This window comes from Vanessa cardui, chromosome 13, assembly GCF_905220365.1.
Source record: "Vanessa cardui chromosome 13, ilVanCard2.1, whole genome shotgun sequence".
NCBI lineage: Eukaryota > Metazoa > Arthropoda > Insecta > Lepidoptera > Nymphalidae > Vanessa > Vanessa cardui.
The window spans coordinates 2,087,365-2,105,074 of NC_061135.1; the positions used below are offsets into that span (position 1 = coordinate 2,087,365).

The following is a 17,710-nucleotide window of genomic DNA, read 5'->3' on the forward strand; positions in this document are numbered from 1 at the left end:
CGACGTAGGCATGCAATTATTACATTATGCAATTCACAAATGTGATTAAAGAACGAACGAACGAATGAAACTATTTTTTATGAAAATTATTAACATTGTATTATATAAACAGCCGTCGCAATTGTAGTCAAATAAAATATCATAATATTTATTACTCCAATTTGTGTAAAATTTAAATAAATACATTTATAAAATGCTTATAAATCGGGTTGATAATATGGATGAGTAAAATTCGAATACACTAAACCGGCTGTAAAGAGTTATACAATGTATAGGCTATTCCAATCGAAATAGATCGTAGAATCGAAGTACTAATAAGCATATACTATTACAGTACAGTACTACAATGAATTAGCGTGGAGTCTAATTAGAACTCTTTCAAACTATATGGTATGGTATACATTCATTGAATAATTTAAAAAAGAAAAAAACATACTTTTACTTTAATTTTAAATGCGTCGTCATTTACACATTTCACTTTTTTTTAAACAACGTAAACATGCAATGAACAAAATATTTAATGTATAATTAAATATAGATACTCAAATTCTATATACATACATGCGCGCTATTACAAACAATAATGTCATTTATAAACATTTTTACAACCTATATACATTTTAAGGCTTTAATTAACATATAGATAATCTAGAATAAAGTTACTTAGTCTTAAGACTCTTAAAACTAAAATTAGGAAATACCAAAGTAAACTTAGAAAGGCAGTCATTTGAAAATTTGTGTATGTATTTGAAACGATTCTTACAAGTATCGATATTTACCTCAATCGATTGAAAACTATTAAAGTACTAATGTAAATGTTGCCAGGATTTCGGTCCATAAATCAAAACTAATAAAAAAAGTTTATTTTTCTCTCGGCAGTATTAAGTAATACTTCTATATTCAATGAATCAAATTTGTAGATATCGTTATGAGGACACCAGTGGTGCCATTACGGTTATAGCATAGCAAATGTTGCTATATAAATAAATATTTATTCCAACAAATGTTGGGACCACTGGGAACGCAAATGAAACGGTGACTACAAATATATATAAATCGATATACTATTTATTCGCTAAGATACTGGATATTTTTATCGTGTATCTTGACAAATTAAATAGCAGATTCAATTGTAACACTCATTTGCACGACTTTATCACACAATTTTTTTTTTAATTTATTTGTGCCTCTTTATGTAAAAATGTTACCAAAATAAAATTTATTATTCTGTTTGTTTATAATTAATTTGGGTTCTGAATCTCTGATTGATAATCATAACTGCATATTATTTTTTATATTCAAAAATATAATCATCCATTTAGATGTTTTACATCCCAGCGTCTAGTGATAGCCGCCATTTTTTCACGTTTAAAATACTATTTAATTTCGAACACGTAAGTTTAACTCCTGTCAAATCAATATGTGATACTTAGTGTCTTTATAAAAAGGCATTTACATTCTAATGATTCACTCCAAACTAAGACTAACTACAACTACATAAAGTACAATTTGCAACAACTACACTCGGTAGTACTTATATCAAGTCTAAACCTTTTCGTCTTCGAAGGCGATCTTGAAGACTTCCTCGTAGTCGCTGACGAAGTGAACGTCGATGTTCTCTCTGATGAAGGAGGGCAGATCGTCGAAGTCCCGGCGGTTCTCTTCCGGCAATATCACGCATGTGACTCCCACTCGTTTCGCCTTTAAGGAGTCAGCACAAGCTCATTATTAGGTTGTAATAGAATTGTTTTTTGTCCAAAATATTACATTTGATATACAGTAGATTTTCGTTTACGCAAGGGTGTACGGACAGAATAAAAAGCAATCAAAATTTAATGACATTTTCAAACATTGTTAGGATATTTATTTATATCGTAAAGGAGATGTTCCAAGTTTGTATGGAGCTCTGGACATATTCATAAAAGTAAAGTAAAAAAGTTACTTTTTACTTTACTTTACATATATTTTTGTACGGCGTTATTTCGTAAGATAAAAAATGGTTGTTATTTTTAAGGACTTAGTATGATTTTTTAGCATTGATTTATATGGTGCTCATTGACATGTCCAAATTTGGAACATCTCCTTTCGATAAACGTAATGGAATACATTCAATTAGTCTGAAATAGAAGGATACATACAATGGTGTTTTGATAAAAATATACAAAGCGTTATCAATACGCATAGGATTGATGACGTAACAGAATGGACTCTTATTTTGTGTCAAAAACTTTAGTTCAATTTAGTATAGCAAAAACATAGGCAGTACTTTCTTTTGTTTCAGATGAATCAATGGTTTTAATTTGGTTTTGTATGTAATCTATTGTAAGTCGGCATCACCGCTCACTAGAGCGGTGTGGTGGTATGAGTTGAGGTGACGGTAGTTAGTTAGTACAGTGCGGTGTTTCGTTGATGGACTGTACCGACAGTGCGGGGATACGGTGTGATAATGTGGTGGCATAAGTGGGGGCGAGGTGGAACAGAGCGGTGGTTCGGTGCGATGTGTCAGTGCGGTGTGTGTGTGTGTGTGTGTGTGTGTGTGTGTGTGTGTGTGTCAGTTCGGTGTGTGTGTCAGTGCGGTGTGTGTGTGTGTGTGTGTGTGTGCGGTGTGTGTGTGTGTGTGTCAGTTCGGTGTGTGTGTGTGTGTGTCAGTGCGGTGTGTGTGTGTGTGTGTGTGTGCAGTGTGTGTGTGTGTGTCAGTTCGGTGTGTGTGTGTGTGGGGGGGGGGGGGGGGGTCGCTCACCGCGATGATCTTCTCCTTGATGCCGCCGACGGGCAGCACGCGGCCCGTGAGCGACAGCTCGCCCGTCATGGCGACGCGCGCGCGCGCCGGGCGGCGCAGCGCCAGCGACAGCAGCGCGCTGGCCACCGTCACGCCGGCCGACGGGCCGTCCTTGGGCGTCGCGCCCTCCGGCACGTGCAAGTGCAGCTGGCTGCAACACCCGACCCACAGCGTCACACACCAGACCCCTCTCCCCTCTCAGCCATATATTTGTTTTTGTATCGTTACTTTTTTTTTTATTGTTCATTTTATTTCTTATTTTTTTGTGTAAATGATAATTTATTAGTACTTAATTATTATTATTTTTTTTATTATTATTTTTACAAGTGTCATGTTGTCCCAAATAAAGGGGTTCTTTCTTTCTTCTTCTTTCTCTCCGCGGTGACCTCGTTACGCGCGTGTTACCTGGTGTTGAGGAAGTTGTTGTCGGGGTAGTGCTCGGCGAGGTAGTTCCGGGCGACGGTGAGCGCTATCCGGGCGGACTCCTTCATGACGTCGCCGAGGTGGCCCGTCAGCTCCAGCGTGCCGGGGGTCGGCTTGTCCTCCTTCATCGGGTTACGGATCGCCGTCTCTATGTACAGCGTGCTGCCGCCTGGTGGCCGGATTAAACATTTGTTAAAGATGATATTCATCAAAAAGACATTACTCACTAGCATACATAACATGTCATAATGTTGTTCTTTTTGCAAAAAAAATAAAATATAATAACCCTGTAAACATCTCACTTTTGGGCAAAAAAATTGTATTAAGAAATAACACGATTTTGACTTTTTCCACCATGCTGCTCCAATAACATTTGACGGACACAGGAGGAAGGAAAAGTAATTCAAAGTAATTTACAATTTCTAGCAATGTGCCCTTTTTCAGCTGAACAAAGGGCGAATTAAAAACACCAATATAGTCTATAAATAAAAACTCATTTCAATATAAAACTCCTTGCTTACTATTAATATACTCATTGTATAGCCTCAATAAAGTCCAGAACTCACCCATCGCCGTCCAGGCCAGTCCCATGATCACGCCAGGCGGGGTCTGGTCGTACATGCGGTCGTGTTTGAAGGTCGGCTTCCCGACCAGATCGGACAAATTGCTGTCAGTCACCACCATCTTGTCAGATTCTTGCTTGACTATCTTGTACGCTACTTTACGAGCAATCTGGAAGATGTAACGTTAATTTTTGTTTTAAAAAAACTAAACTCGCATATACACACACATCCTCATTGTAATTAAAATCAATGTATCTTATATTTTTGACAGCAATTTACGACGAATAAATTTCAACCAATGAGCGATTAGTACAAATAAAAACTAAAAATAAAATAGTCTCTCAAATATATTTATTGTTAAATTAAACACTACCATCGATTCGAAAAAAAAGCCCCGACTTGAGAAGAACCGGCGAAAGAAACTTTAGTTGGTCTTTTTTTATATCGATTTTATTTTTACAAATATTCGCTATGAAAAGAAATAGCTGAAGATGATGGGTTCATTCCCAAGGTGTGTTCAACCATGATCTCACTAAGCTATACTACTATTATAAATGTGGAAGTAACTTTGTCTGTTTATCGCTCATTCACGACCGAACCGCTGAACCGAATTTGATGAAATTTGGTATGTAGTAAAACTTGAACTCCAAGAAAGAACACCTTTTATACCAAACACATGACAACCAACACCCTAAAAGGAAAGCGAAGCCGCGACTACTACTTGTATATCACATACTCTTTAATATATTAATATTATATAATATTATTTAATTTTATTTATATATTATTATTTAATATATTATACAAATTATTCGAAAGTCTTGTGTATCCCTTATTAGCCAAACACCTTGATAATTTTTTTACTAGCTCTCAACATGAATTCAGAAATGGTTTTTCTGTACAAACGAATCTATCCAATTTCACATCTGATCTGCTATCGGAGGTTGACAAGGGACAACAAGTTGACACTATCTGACTTTAGTAACGCTTTCGACAAAGTTGATCATCGTCAACTTGTTAACAAACTCTCGCAGTATGGTATAGGATCCACTCTAACTAATTGGATTAAATCTTATCTTGAGCGGAGATCTCAGACGGTTGTTGTAAATGGCTTCGAATCTAGGTTGTATTTGGCCCAATCCGGCGTTCCCTAAGGATCCCATTTAGGACCACTGTTGTATTTAGCTTTTATTAATGACATCACCAAGGTTATAATAAATTGTTCGTGCTCGTTATTTGCAGATGATTTAAAAATTTACAAAACAGTAAAATCAGTTGATGACATTCAGTTAATACAGGATGACCTTAATAATATTATGAACTGGTGTGAAGTCAATGGTATGGCTCTTAATACTAACAAGTGCTTTCATATAAAATACACGAGGAAATAAAAACCGCTTGTCTCCAGTTATTTTATTAATAATGTAACCTTAAAAGAGTTATCTGAGATAAGGGACTTAGGTGTTACTATTGACAAAAAGTTAAATTTCTAATCACACATAAACAATATTGTTGACAAAGCTGCAAAGTTCTTGGGATTCATTAAACGCAATACTAAGGGATTTTCTTCCAGGACTAAAATTATTTTATATAACGCTTTCGTAAGAAGCCATCTTGAATTCGCCAGCGTCATTTGGAATCCTTTTTACAGCTCAAACTCTCAACGCGTTGAAGGAATACAATGTGCATTTACTCGACATTTGGCCTTCCAAGCCAGCGCTTTCTCACACAGGCAGCCATACAATCAGCGACTAGCTGAATATAAATTAATGTCTCTTCGCAATACGCGGGATATTCTCGATCAATGTTTTTTGCATAAAATTATACACAACAAGGTTAAGTGCTGCGACCATTTACATCGAATATCTCTTACTGTTCCTCGCAAACATACCCGAAGTTACATAACAAAACTCCTATCACGAAAACTCGTCTTGGAAAACTGGCTCCGATAGTGCGCATATGTGCTCGACATAATGAATTGACAAAAGTTATACATGGCGTTGACATCTTTCATGATAGCTTCATTACTTTTAAAAAAAAGCTCATGGATTACTTTTTGTTAGCTAAATAGTGCGTTAAATTACTGTTGTTTTTTTTGTTTTCTTTATTTTTTGTTTTTCTGTTATATTATTTAGTTATTATGTTTATAAACGACGATAGCATAGGTCAATTTTTTAAATTTTTTTTTTTAAATTGTATAATATATTATAATTTCAACTTTAAACAAACATGTTGACACGATTAAATGTGAATGTTATATACACTTGTAATCGATGTACATATCAGAAGTTGTTTAAGCCATCAATTAATATGTATATTTTTAGTGTACTTATTAAATAAATAAATAAATAAATATTTTTAATTTGTCAAGAGATTTAATACGAATAAAAAAGTTAGAAAATTCTACGCTGGTAACACCGGTACCTTTTCGATGTGCTTCTGCAGGTTGCGCACGCCGCTCTCGCGGCAGTACGACTTGATGAGCGCGTGCAGCGCGTCGGGCGTCAGCTCCAGCTGCGCGTCCGACAGCCCGCAGTTGCGGCGCGCCGTCGGCACCAGGTACTGCTGCGCGATGGCCAGCTTCTCCTCCGCCACGTACCCTGCGCACGCGCACCGTCGGACACCACCAGCCAGATGGCCGCGTCGTTAGGAAACATCGTGAGGAATCTTTTTTTTTCTCGCAGGGCGGCAGGGCCGAGATGGCCGCGTCGTTAGAAAACATCGTGAGGAAACTTTTTTTTTTTCTCGCAGGGGATGTAAGGGGGCAAACTACTCCTTAGTGCCCCAAGCCAACCTTACCTGCCGACCAGCAAACGAGACTCTGGCGACCGACTGATGGCGGTAAAACCGTCAAATAAAATAGGCGTAGCTAAATACCACAGGCCGGTGACGGGCAGCAGCATCACCGGTGCGAGAAGCTACGTCCTGCGATCGCCAACCCACTTGCCCAGCGTGGCGATTATGGGCAATATCCTCCACATGCAGCACACACGCAAGCCACGGCCCCCAGTTCCCGGCAGCCCCGCTATTCTTGGTAACGGCGGGACGGGGGGTGCTAAGAATCACCGGGCTACGGGAGGCCTCCACAACCGACTGACCCTTGCGACGTACAACGGACGCACGCTACGGCTTGACTCGCATCTAGCGCAACTTGAAGTAGAACTTGGGAAAATTAGGTGGCACATATTAGGGCTATGTGAAGTCCGTAGAGAGGGAGGAAACCGTAACCCTCGAATCGGGCCACCTAATGTACTTCCGAGAGGGAGACCAACAATCCCAAGGTGGCGTTGGGTTTCTGGTAAATAAGTCCCTAGTTGACAACGTGGTGGAAATCTCCAGTGTGTCGAACAGGGTAGCGTACCTCATTATAAAGCTCACCGAGAGGTACAGCCTCAAGGTGGTGCAAGCGTACGCACCGACCTCGACACACTCGGACGATGAAGTGGAAGAATTATTCGATGACATATCGAGGGCCCTCCACTTCACCACGAAATCCCACTACAACGTTGTCATGGGGGACTTTAACGCTAAAGTAGTACAGAACTGCAGCGAATCGGTAGTAGGACCCCATGGATTTGGAAGTAGGAATCATAGGGGGCAAATGTTTGTCAACTTCCTCGAACGGGGGAGGCTCTTCTTGATGAACTCCTTCTAAAAGAAGCAGCCGCAAAGGAAGTGGACGTGGCAAAGCCCTGACACTATGACAAAAAATGAAATCGACTTCATAGTGACGGACAAGAGGCACATATTCAGAGACGTCTCAGTGATTAACAGGTTCAATACCGGTAGTGATCACCGACTCCTCCGAGGCTCTCTGAATATCTATTTTAAGGCCGAGCGCGCCCGTCTGATGAAGTCCACGCTCCGACCAAAGCTGCTCCAAACCATTGAGGGATCTGAAACATTCCAGTCAATCCTGGAGAACCGATTCGCTGCTGGTGTGGAAACCACAACTGACGTAAACTAGAACCTCGAAAATGTAGTTCGAATTCTCAGGGAAGAAGGCACGAGATATTGTGGCATGCAGCGTAAGGGCAGGAAGTCCAACCCTTCGGAAGAGACTTTAGGGCTCATGAAGAAACGACGTGAAAACTCACCTGTCACTTCGTCAGAAAAACGACAATTAAACCAAGAGATCAGCAGGTGCGTACGACACGACCTCCGGTGCTCCAATATTCTTGCAATAGAAAGAGCTATTGAGCAGAATCGGGGGTCTAAGGTGTTCGTACAATCTCTTGGAAGGAGCCACCTGACGAAGTTGACCACAGCAAGTGGAGAAGTCGTTTCTTCTAAGCCGGCAGTACTTTCGGAAGTAGAGGACTTCTACGGCCGGTTATACACATCGCATGCATCTCGACCTGATCCCGAAAATGAGGATCCTAGAGCTTAGCATTAACACGCCATTTCTCCAAAGACCTGCCTGAATTCAGTATTGGCGAAATCGAGATTGCACTTGGACAGCTTAAAAATGGAAAAGCCCCTGGAGAGGGCGGCGTTACCACAGAGCTATTAAAAGCGGGAGGTAAACCGGTACTTAGGGAACTTCAGACGCTTTTTAACTCTGTCCTCTTTGAAGGGAGAACTCCGGAGGCGTGGAATAGGAGTGTGGTCGTCCTGTTCTTCAAAAAGGGAGACAAAACCCTGCTGAACAACTATCGTCCCATATCCCTACTGAGCCACGTCTATAAGCTGTATGTCTATAACCGCAAGACGGTTCGTGATCACTCTTGTAGAGTGATCACGAACCGTCTTGCACGAAAATCGGCCTACGGATGAACTTGGATAAAACCAAGGTCATGTTCAATGAACATGTTCTACCGGAACCGACTACGATACACGGTACCGTCCTCGAAGTTGTTCAAAAATATGTCTACCTCGGGCAGACTTTGCGATTAGGTAGAAACAACCTTGAGGACGAGGTGAATGGAAGAATTCAGCTGGGTTGGGCAGCGTTTGGGAAGTTACGTCGAATCTTAACATCGTCGATCCCACAGTGCCTTAAGACGAAAGTCTTCAATCAGTGCGTCCACTTACGACGTGGACACTCACGACAAGGCTGGTCCACCAGCTTAATGTCGTTTAGCGTGCTATGGAAAGGGCTATGCTCGGCGTTTCTTTGAGGGATCGCATCAGAAATTAGGTGATCCGTCGAAGAACCAAAGTTATCGACATAGCCCACCGGATTAGTAAGCTGAAGTGGCAGTGGGCTGGTCATATTTGTCGTAGAACCGACAACCGTTGGAGAAAACGTGTTCTAGAGTGGAGACCGCGTCTCGGCAAACGTAGTGTAGGACGTCCTCAGGCACGGTGGAGTGACGATATACGCAAGGCGGCAGGCAGGAGCTGGATGCGAGTAGCCGGAGAAAGACCACAGTGTCGTGCACTTGGAGAGGCCTATGTCCAGCAGTGGACAAAAACGGGCTGATGATGATGATGATGAGGAAAAACGCTTTACGCGCTTCCCCCACGTCATGGAAAGTGGGGGGGGGTGTGGTGACCGACCTGCTGAACAAGACGGGCTGCGAGGATCTTCTCAAAGAGTTTTCCCGTCTCGTTCAGCAACACAATAGGCCTGTATGCCGATGGGGAATCCACCGACCGACCTTCCTTCGGCAACAGGACCAACCTCCCTTCTTTCCAAGGCTTCGGAAACTGCCCGCTGCACAGGTAACCGTGAGGAAACCAGCATGTGTCTAATTTCATAGAAATTCTGCCACACGTGTATTCCACGAACCCGCATTGAAACAGCGTGTAAAATATGTTCCAAACCTCCATGGTCGAGTGGTGTGTACACCGGTTTTCATGGGTACGCCACTCTGAGGTACGCTCGGGTTCGATTCCCGGCCGAGTCAATGTAGATTATTATTAGTTTTCTACGTTGTCTTGGGTCTGGATGTTTGTGGTACCGTCGTTACTTCTGATTGTCCATAACACAAGTGCTTCAGCTACTTACATTGGGATCAGAGTAATGTATGTGATGTCTCATATTTAAACCTTTTCCTGCAAAGGGAAATTTACAGGCTGTTGTTGTTTTTGTTGTTTGTTGAGGCCGCAATTCACTAACCGGACATGTCGATGAGCTCCATCCTGTCGCGCAGCGGTTCGGGGATGAGGTCGACCACGTTGGCCGTGCAGATGAAAAGCACGCGCGACAGGTCGACGGCCACGTCCAGGTAGTGGTCGAGGAAGTTCGCGTTCTGCTCTGGATCCAGGAGTTCCAGCAGGGCCGACGACGGATCGCCGTGGACGCCCCTGATGGAAGTTATTATAACATTAAAATTTAGTACTTGACTTAACTTGTATAAAATTTTAGACATTTATATGTAATGTGATCTTGTAACATTATATGGCCGCATGAATCGTATGGCTCATGTTATATAGTCACATGTCAATAGCCATAACTTCTTAGAGAGATAATTAATAACAAAATTATTTATTTAGTGGTTACAAATGTAACGAGCATAATACAATTTACAAAAATGTAATTTGATAATTATTATTAGATTTAAATTATTTGCTTATTTTTTGAATATTTAATGTTTCAAATTTCTTTCTACATATAAATCAAGTTTGTACTTAAATATAAAGTTGTTGGAGTCTCCCTTTAAGCATATGAAAAGCCTGTGCCAGGAAACTCCGCTCTTCCATATTACGAATTAGGTACAAGTATACATGTATGTGTATGCATGCGTGCACGTGCGCATTTGTGTGTGTGTGTGCGCGCGCGTGTGTGTGTGTGTGTGTGTGTTTGTGTGTGTGCGTGTGTGTTGTATGTGAAAATGTATGTGTATGTATGTATGTTATGTTGTATGTGTAAATCAATTTATATGTTTACATAAATTTAATTGTTTTTTTTTTTTTTTAATAAAAATACATTAACTACACTGCAGATGTTAAGAACTTCTTGAGTCCACAGCAACTTACTTTCCAATCTTGTCCACTTCGTCGATGAGTACAAGCGGGTTCTCAGTGCCCGTCTTCTTGAGGCACTGCACGAGCTTGCCCGGCATGGCGCCCACGTACGTCCGCCGGTGGCCCTTTATCTCCGCGACGTCAGTCATCCCCCCCACCGAGAACCGGAAGTACTGCCTGTTGAGCGCTCGGGCGATTGAACGAGCTGGAAATATATTTATCTTTTATGAATTTCTTCATATAGCCGAGTATAGACCATACAGATATAGTATTTATAACGTCACTCTACGTTTAATTCATTTCGGTGTGCATTAGTTGGAGTGAGTGACGCTCGTTCGAATAAGAGAAAAATTATAAATAAATGGAGAGTGGATACATCTATATAAATTAATATTAGTACTAAACTTTTATTTCACATTTAAATTAATTTAAAACAATACTAATTTTATTCTGAAAGTCATTTCGGCATTGTCTATTAAATCAAAACTTTTTCTTTTCAAATTAAAAATGTTTCTGTTTTGACCAGTTCCAATAATTTATAAAAGGATTCTTTATTTTAATAGTTCATATTACCGACAAACTGTTATATAACAGTTTCGATTTCAATAAAAAAGGTTAGTGAGCCAGTGTAATTTCATAAAGGCATAAAACTCAACAAATAAGCCTCTATGTATGGGTTGAATTTAAAAAAAAAATCCTTTTCGATATATTTATACAGATTATATACAACAAAAACAACAACAGCCTATAAAATCCCACTGGAACATTTTCCACCACGCTGTTCCAATGCGGGTTGATGGAAAACACATGTGGCAGAACTTATATCAAATTTGACACATGCAGGTTTCCTCATGATGTTTTCCTTCACCGCCGAGCACGAGATGAATTATAAAGACAAATTAAGCACATGAATCAGCGGTGCTTGCCTGGATTTGAACCCGCAATCATCGGTTAAGATCACGCTTTCTAACCACTGGGACATCTCGACTCTATCGATAATATACATAAAAGCATAATTATACATTACCTATACTAGTCTTTCCAACACCGGGTGGACCATGGAAGCATAGAATCTTGCCCTGGGTGCTCCGCTTAAGCTGTGACACGGCAATGAACTCCAGTATCCTCTTCTTGATATCCTCCATCCCGTAATGATCTTCATCCAGGATAACCTGAGCCTCTTCAAGTTTAAGGTTCTCTTCGGAAGTCACCCCCCAAGGTAAGGATGTCAACCAATCGAGGTAGCACCGTGTTACACTATCATAAATACAAATTGTTTATGCTATTAATGTGCATAAGCAAACAAGTTTAACAAAATCCTAAAAATAATCTTATAATCAAATATTTTGGAAGTCATTTTATATATTTTTTATCTATGGCCACACTGGTGCACTGCTCACTGATTTAAAAAGTTTAGCAGTATTGTTTAAAATTAAATGACTGACGAGAACGGTAAGTAATTGATACCTACTAGTTGTTATTGTACTACAATTCAATAATTTTATTCAACAACAACAACAATAACAGCCTGTAAATTCCGACTGCTGGGCTAAAGGCTTCCTGTCCCTTTGAGGAGAAGGTTTGGAACATATTCCACCACGCTGTTCCAATGCGGGTTGTTAGAATACACATGTGACACAATTTCTATGAAATTTGTCACATGCAGGTTTCCTCGCGATGTTTTCCTTCACCGCTGAGCACGAGATGAATTATAAAGACAAATTAAGCACATGAAACAGCGGTGCTTGCCTGGGTTTGAACCCGCAATCATCGATTAAGATGCACGCGTTCTGACCGCTGGGCAATCTCGACTCTAATAATTTTATTCACCTTTTATTAAATGTTACACAGCAAAATTAAATCAAATATAAAACAGTATACATTACAATAAAATCCGGAAAGCGATCATCCTTTTTTATACAACACAATTAAAAAAAGAAATGATTGCAGAAATAAACTGATAGAAGTATTTAACCATAAACCGTTCAACATTTCCAAAATTATGGAAAAAATCATGAAGAAGTATGACAAGTGTGATCTGTTGACTCACTTGAACTCCGAGCTGTGGCTCTCCAAGAAGTTGAGTTTGTTGAGCTCCTCGTCTATGACCGTCTGCACAGCTTGGGGGACCTTCTTGTCCGCGAGGCGCTCCCGAAACTTGTCGCCGATGGCATCCTTATCGTCTTTTTCTAGACCGAGCTCCTTTTTTATGACCTGTTGATATTTTTTGGGTTAAACGAGTTTCTATATAAAATCTCATTTAAAAATTCAACGAATAATAGCGCTTTAAAATTAGAGCACGTTTTTGTAACAAATACCAGAACTAAATCCATACAATGTGATGTTATTCTACAATAAAATTGAAAAAACCCATTGTGATGGAAAAATATTTTTGGTGAATTTTTTTGGTTATGCAATGCAAGTATCTGTTGATACCAACAGCGAAAAGAATTTGAGGTCAAACCCTGTTTAGTTTAGAATATGAGGTCAACCCCTGTTGCCGCATAGCGCCAAGATCATTTGAAGGTTGCACACAAACCCAAATCATATTTCGAATGAATTTGAGTTGGGTTTGTGTGCAGATTCAACTGGGCCATCTTGGCTCAAGTACTTCGCTTTGCTAACGAACTATGGTGCGAAAAGTCCGTTGATCCAGTTCGCGTAGTTCATCTGTGGGAGCGCTCTTTCGAACTAGTTTTCGCGAACTACGCAATACTAACATAGGCTATTTGACAATGCGAAAAATAAATTGTGAATTATTCTAATCAGTGTATATTATGAGATTAAAAATGATTATTTACTAACGAAACCAGAAAGTAATACTTATTTTATTCAAAAATCAATGAATAAAAATGCATTTTTTCAAACGTTTGTCACGTGACACAAAACGCTCCTGATTGGCCGGGCTTATGATGAAGTCATTTTCTTGTAAACCTTGCTTTTCTATATGTACCACAGATTAAAATATAGCAAAGTGACGTCACCAAACCCATTGCAGCGCCATATTGTCCAAGTAGCGTTTTCGCGTGTTATTTAAATATGGAATTTTTAATATGATATTTTTCGTCAAATATGTACTAGAAATAAAAAAAAAAAAAACAACTTTTACTGGGTTCCTTAACCTCTACTAAATAATATAAAATGGATTTTAAAAACCAGTCAAATAGTCTATTATAAGATTTTTGTCAAAATTGATAAATTCGAAGCTTTTTTTACCTTTAGTTGTTCATGGAGTATATATTTGCGGTGCTGCTGTTTGACTTTCTCTTCAACCTCCTTGCCTATCTTCTGTTGCAACTTCGACAGTTCATATTCTTTCTTCAGCAGCGACAATGACATCATCAGACGTTTTGGTATCTAAATTTTAAAGAATCAGATTATTACTAAAATAACGAAAAATATATTGAAACGATAATTTAGTAATACGTTCATAAATTGAGAAGAAGAAGTTTTGCAATAAGAGAAAACTTCAAAAATCTAACTATTTACATTTTATTTAGTTGAAGTAAAAAGGCCAAATATTTTATAAATGCCACCAAAAGAGCAGGTAGGATTACCAATAGGATTTGTTTATAATAATTACTAGAATAAAATTAAGCATCAGAAGTCATCAGCTTTGCTTTATAGATTTCTGCAAGCATTTTAGTAATATGTTCATAAATTGAAAACGAAGTTTCGCAATAAGAGAAAACTTCAAAAATCTAACTATTTACAGTTTATTTACTTGAAGTAAAAAGCCAAATATTTTAAATTGACACCAAAAGAGCAAGTATGATTACCAGTAGGATTTGTTTATAATAACAACTAGAATAATTAAGCATCATAAGCTTTCACATCAGCTTTGCTTTATAGACTTATGCAAACACACTGATTGGGGGGGGGTTAGCAGAAGTCATCAGCTTTGCTTTATAGACTTCTGCAAACACACTGATCGGGGGGGGGGGGGGGGTTAGGTATTATCAGCGCAGTACGCACATCCATCTCTTCGAGCACGGCCTGCAATTCGTGCGGCTCGGCGCCCGTGAGCGAAGCGCCCAGGTCGCTGAGGTACACCGGGTTGTCCACCACGCGCTGACCCTGAGCCAGCATGTGGTGCAGCGACTCCCTGCCGACACCAACCACGTCTACATACACTGAGTATACTTTTACGAGCACTGTTTAACTTCGGGACCATACTTAAAGTGGTGCTACCACCGCTTCGAATGTAGATTACACCGAAAACAACCGGCAAGAATAACAGCAATTAAGATTTTAGTTTGTGTTATTAATGTTTTTTTAACGTGCGCTTTTAATTTATGAATGTAGAATTGTATTAATGAAACCTTGCCTGACTTTACATTGAATTTACAAACTAATTCTTCACTCATTCTGTGTGACATAATAATAATTAACTAGTCAACTGAACGCATAAAGAATAATGTGTAAGTAGGATAATTAGCTTAAGATCCCAGGGCCGCCAGACGTCACGTATTTTCTGACGAAGGAAATGTGGACGATTAAGTAATAAGTAAGTAAATTCTGATGCTCCATTTTTATATATGTCCACCAGACAACTATTTTAAGACCTTTTACAAGAAGCCAGACCGATCCAAGGGGCCAATTATCCCCTAAATTTAATTAAGCCTAAAATATACGTAAAAATCAGCTTGGAGAATTTACGTGAGGTAAGTAAGTTTTTTACGTACCTTGATTACCTGATACCTGAAAATTGGCCGTCTAAACAACCTAGCGGGTAAGCATGCGTTATTAGTAAATACTAACACTACTCCACATTTCCTTTGTCAGAAAATACGTGACGTCTGGCGGCCCTGGGATCTTAAACTAAATGTACTTTCCAATTTATAATGTTACATTACCTGTACAGTGGGTTCATGTTGATGATGTCTCGAATGGTCTTGATGATTTCCTGCGTGAGCGCTTTCACCTCCTCATTCTGCTGGAACTTTTCGTGCATTAAGTTCTCAACTTTGACCATCATGACTTGATCGGGGGGAGGTTTCTTCGTTTCCTTCTCCCCCTCCGAATCCGACTCGTTGCGCTGTCGTCTCGTATTGCGATGCTTCCGCCTTCGTCTCTCCGCATCTGATTCTTCACGCGTAACGTTAAATTCGACGTTAAATACCGGAAACTTAAGCTTCATTTCTGAAATTATTTATTTCAGAATTGAAGCTGCAAGTTTTATCACAGCCACGTTATTATTAACATATTAAATAATTATTTAAGTTAGACACAATAATTACTAAAATCTATCAATTAAAAAAAACACCGCAGGAATAAAATTGTAATCTAGAACATTCTAGAATTATCTCATAAGAAGTTGCCCGTGTATACACTTTAGTAGTTTTAATATGTTTATGTAAAAGCATAAATAAAAATTAATAAATTTAATATTTTATAATTCACATGCACACAGAGTGTGTCATCTCTATAAATTTGCCATAAGAATTTGCCAGAAGGGCCAAATGTTGAAATAGAAATAAAAACCACTATCTAGATATTTAAGAACTTCTTATACTTAATTGAATCAAAGAACTAAAGTACATTGCAATATACCTTTGATTCTTTTGTTGTATACAAATATTCAATATACATAATATACAACTGACATTTCACCTGTTGTATTGTGACAGATATCACAAAAATACTAATAAAAAAACACCTACACATACACACACATATATGAGAAAAAAACGTCATATTCATTACATTTTATGAAAATTGTAATTAATTTCAGATAATATAACTTTGCTAGTAGATCCACAGATAACAAATCAAAGAAATAATTAATATATGTATGTTAGTAATATATTCTTACCAGCTGGTCCCGTTTCAACTTCATCCTCAATAAACTGCCCTGTAATCTTTATCCGACGATGTGCCATTACAACTAGACGTAACTTGTAGTCCATGTCTTGCATTTCATGGATTTGTGCGAATACACCAACTTGATGTAAGTCATCTAAACTTGAAACGACGTCAGATTTCTCATCTTCCTTTTTACGTAGGAATATACCAATGTAGGGTTGATTTAACTTCACTTTTCTTCTTATTAAATCTATAAGAGCTGGGTTTGAGATCTGAAATAACAAAATTAGCCTTAAGACAAATGTTTCAATAGAAATATTTATTTGGTATATATGTATAACTCACTTCTATTAATTTAATAAATCTTGGGAAGACTGGATTTCTATTTATAGCTATAACTGGAACCTGAGGCCAAACTTCTGGCACTGCTACCGTTGCTGGCAACTGGCTGGAAAACAATGGAGTCTCTTCCTTGACATCCACAATGGGTTCATCCTCTTCTGGGTCATTTTTATTGCCAGTTGAATATTGTCTTCGGTTACAAAACTGAAGTAATAAAATTACAAAAGTTAATCTTTTTACACAAGTTATGAAAATTGCTATAAAAATTAAAAAAAAAATCAAGATGAATAATTAAATATCCCTTGCTTAAAAGTAAATTCTTTAAAAAAAATATATTTTAAAATTACAAAACTGTTAAGCGTATTTAATATGAGAATTAGTGAATAAGAACAGGCTCAAACACATTCTTAATAATAAACCAAGGTACTAACTGAATTCACAAGAAGAAAGCCATTATTGTGACTGCAAATTTGGGCATTTCTAGTTCCATAGGATCGAATATTCTTTATTAATGCCTTTTCTGCCGGTCTCAGGTGCAAATGTGATGCAATTTTTGTAACATTACGAGATATCTGAATTGACTTTCTTAAGGCCGGGTTAAAAAGGACTGTGTTCCTCACTATCGCACTCGCAGTGTGCATTTTCCACTTTGTTTATTATACGATATCCCACATAAAGAAGTTTTTCTAGAGCTTAGATTATTATTTAATATTTATGAAAGGTTATTTTTCCAGATTATTCAAAGTTCAAGCCTATTGTCAAATTTGACAATATCAATTTTTGACACTGTGTTTGATAAGAGCTTGATAAAACATTTTCGTTCATAAATAAGAAAAGTAATTGATCAATATAATGTTTCAATATTTCCGTGCTCTCTGAAAATATT

General features: G+C 38.6%; 1 protein-coding gene across 1 annotated transcript; it reads right to left on the minus strand.

Moving 5' to 3' along the window:
- Window positions 1-1,347: 1,347 nt before the first annotated feature.
- LOC124534572 (lon protease homolog, mitochondrial) lies at window positions 1,348-17,601 on the minus strand. The gene is made up of 15 exons (XM_047110486.1): window positions 17,256-17,601; window positions 16,828-17,028; window positions 16,493-16,754; window positions 15,534-15,819; window positions 14,653-14,782; window positions 13,894-14,034; window positions 12,728-12,891; window positions 11,705-11,934; window positions 10,690-10,882; window positions 9,830-10,017; window positions 6,190-6,365; window positions 3,769-3,934; window positions 3,185-3,371; window positions 2,741-2,930; window positions 1,348-1,701 (listed from the first exon to the last, which is right to left on the minus strand). The coding sequence occupies exons 1-15, from the start codon at window positions 17,463-17,465 to the stop codon at window positions 1,546-1,548; spliced, it is 2,880 nt and encodes a 959-aa protein (XP_046966442.1). The 5' UTR covers window positions 17,466-17,601; the 3' UTR covers window positions 1,348-1,545.
- Between the last annotated feature and the right edge of the window lie 109 nt (window positions 17,602-17,710).

What these genes read in the sequence shown, in the direction of transcription:
- LOC124534572 (XM_047110486.1), bottom strand. Translation starts at nt 17,465, where the DNA reads ATGCACACTGCGAGTGCGATAGTGAGGAACACAGTCCTTTTTAACCCG. An exon ending in GATTTATTAAATTAATAGAA is followed by an intron (nt 16,755 to 16,827) that starts GTGAGTTATACA and finishes TTGTTATTTCAG; the next exon opens with ATCTCAAACCCAGCTCTTAT. An exon ending in AGCCACAGCTCGGAGTTCAA is followed by an intron (nt 11,935 to 12,727) that starts GTGAGTCAACAG and finishes TATTTATGATAG; the next exon opens with TGTAACACGGTGCTACCTCG.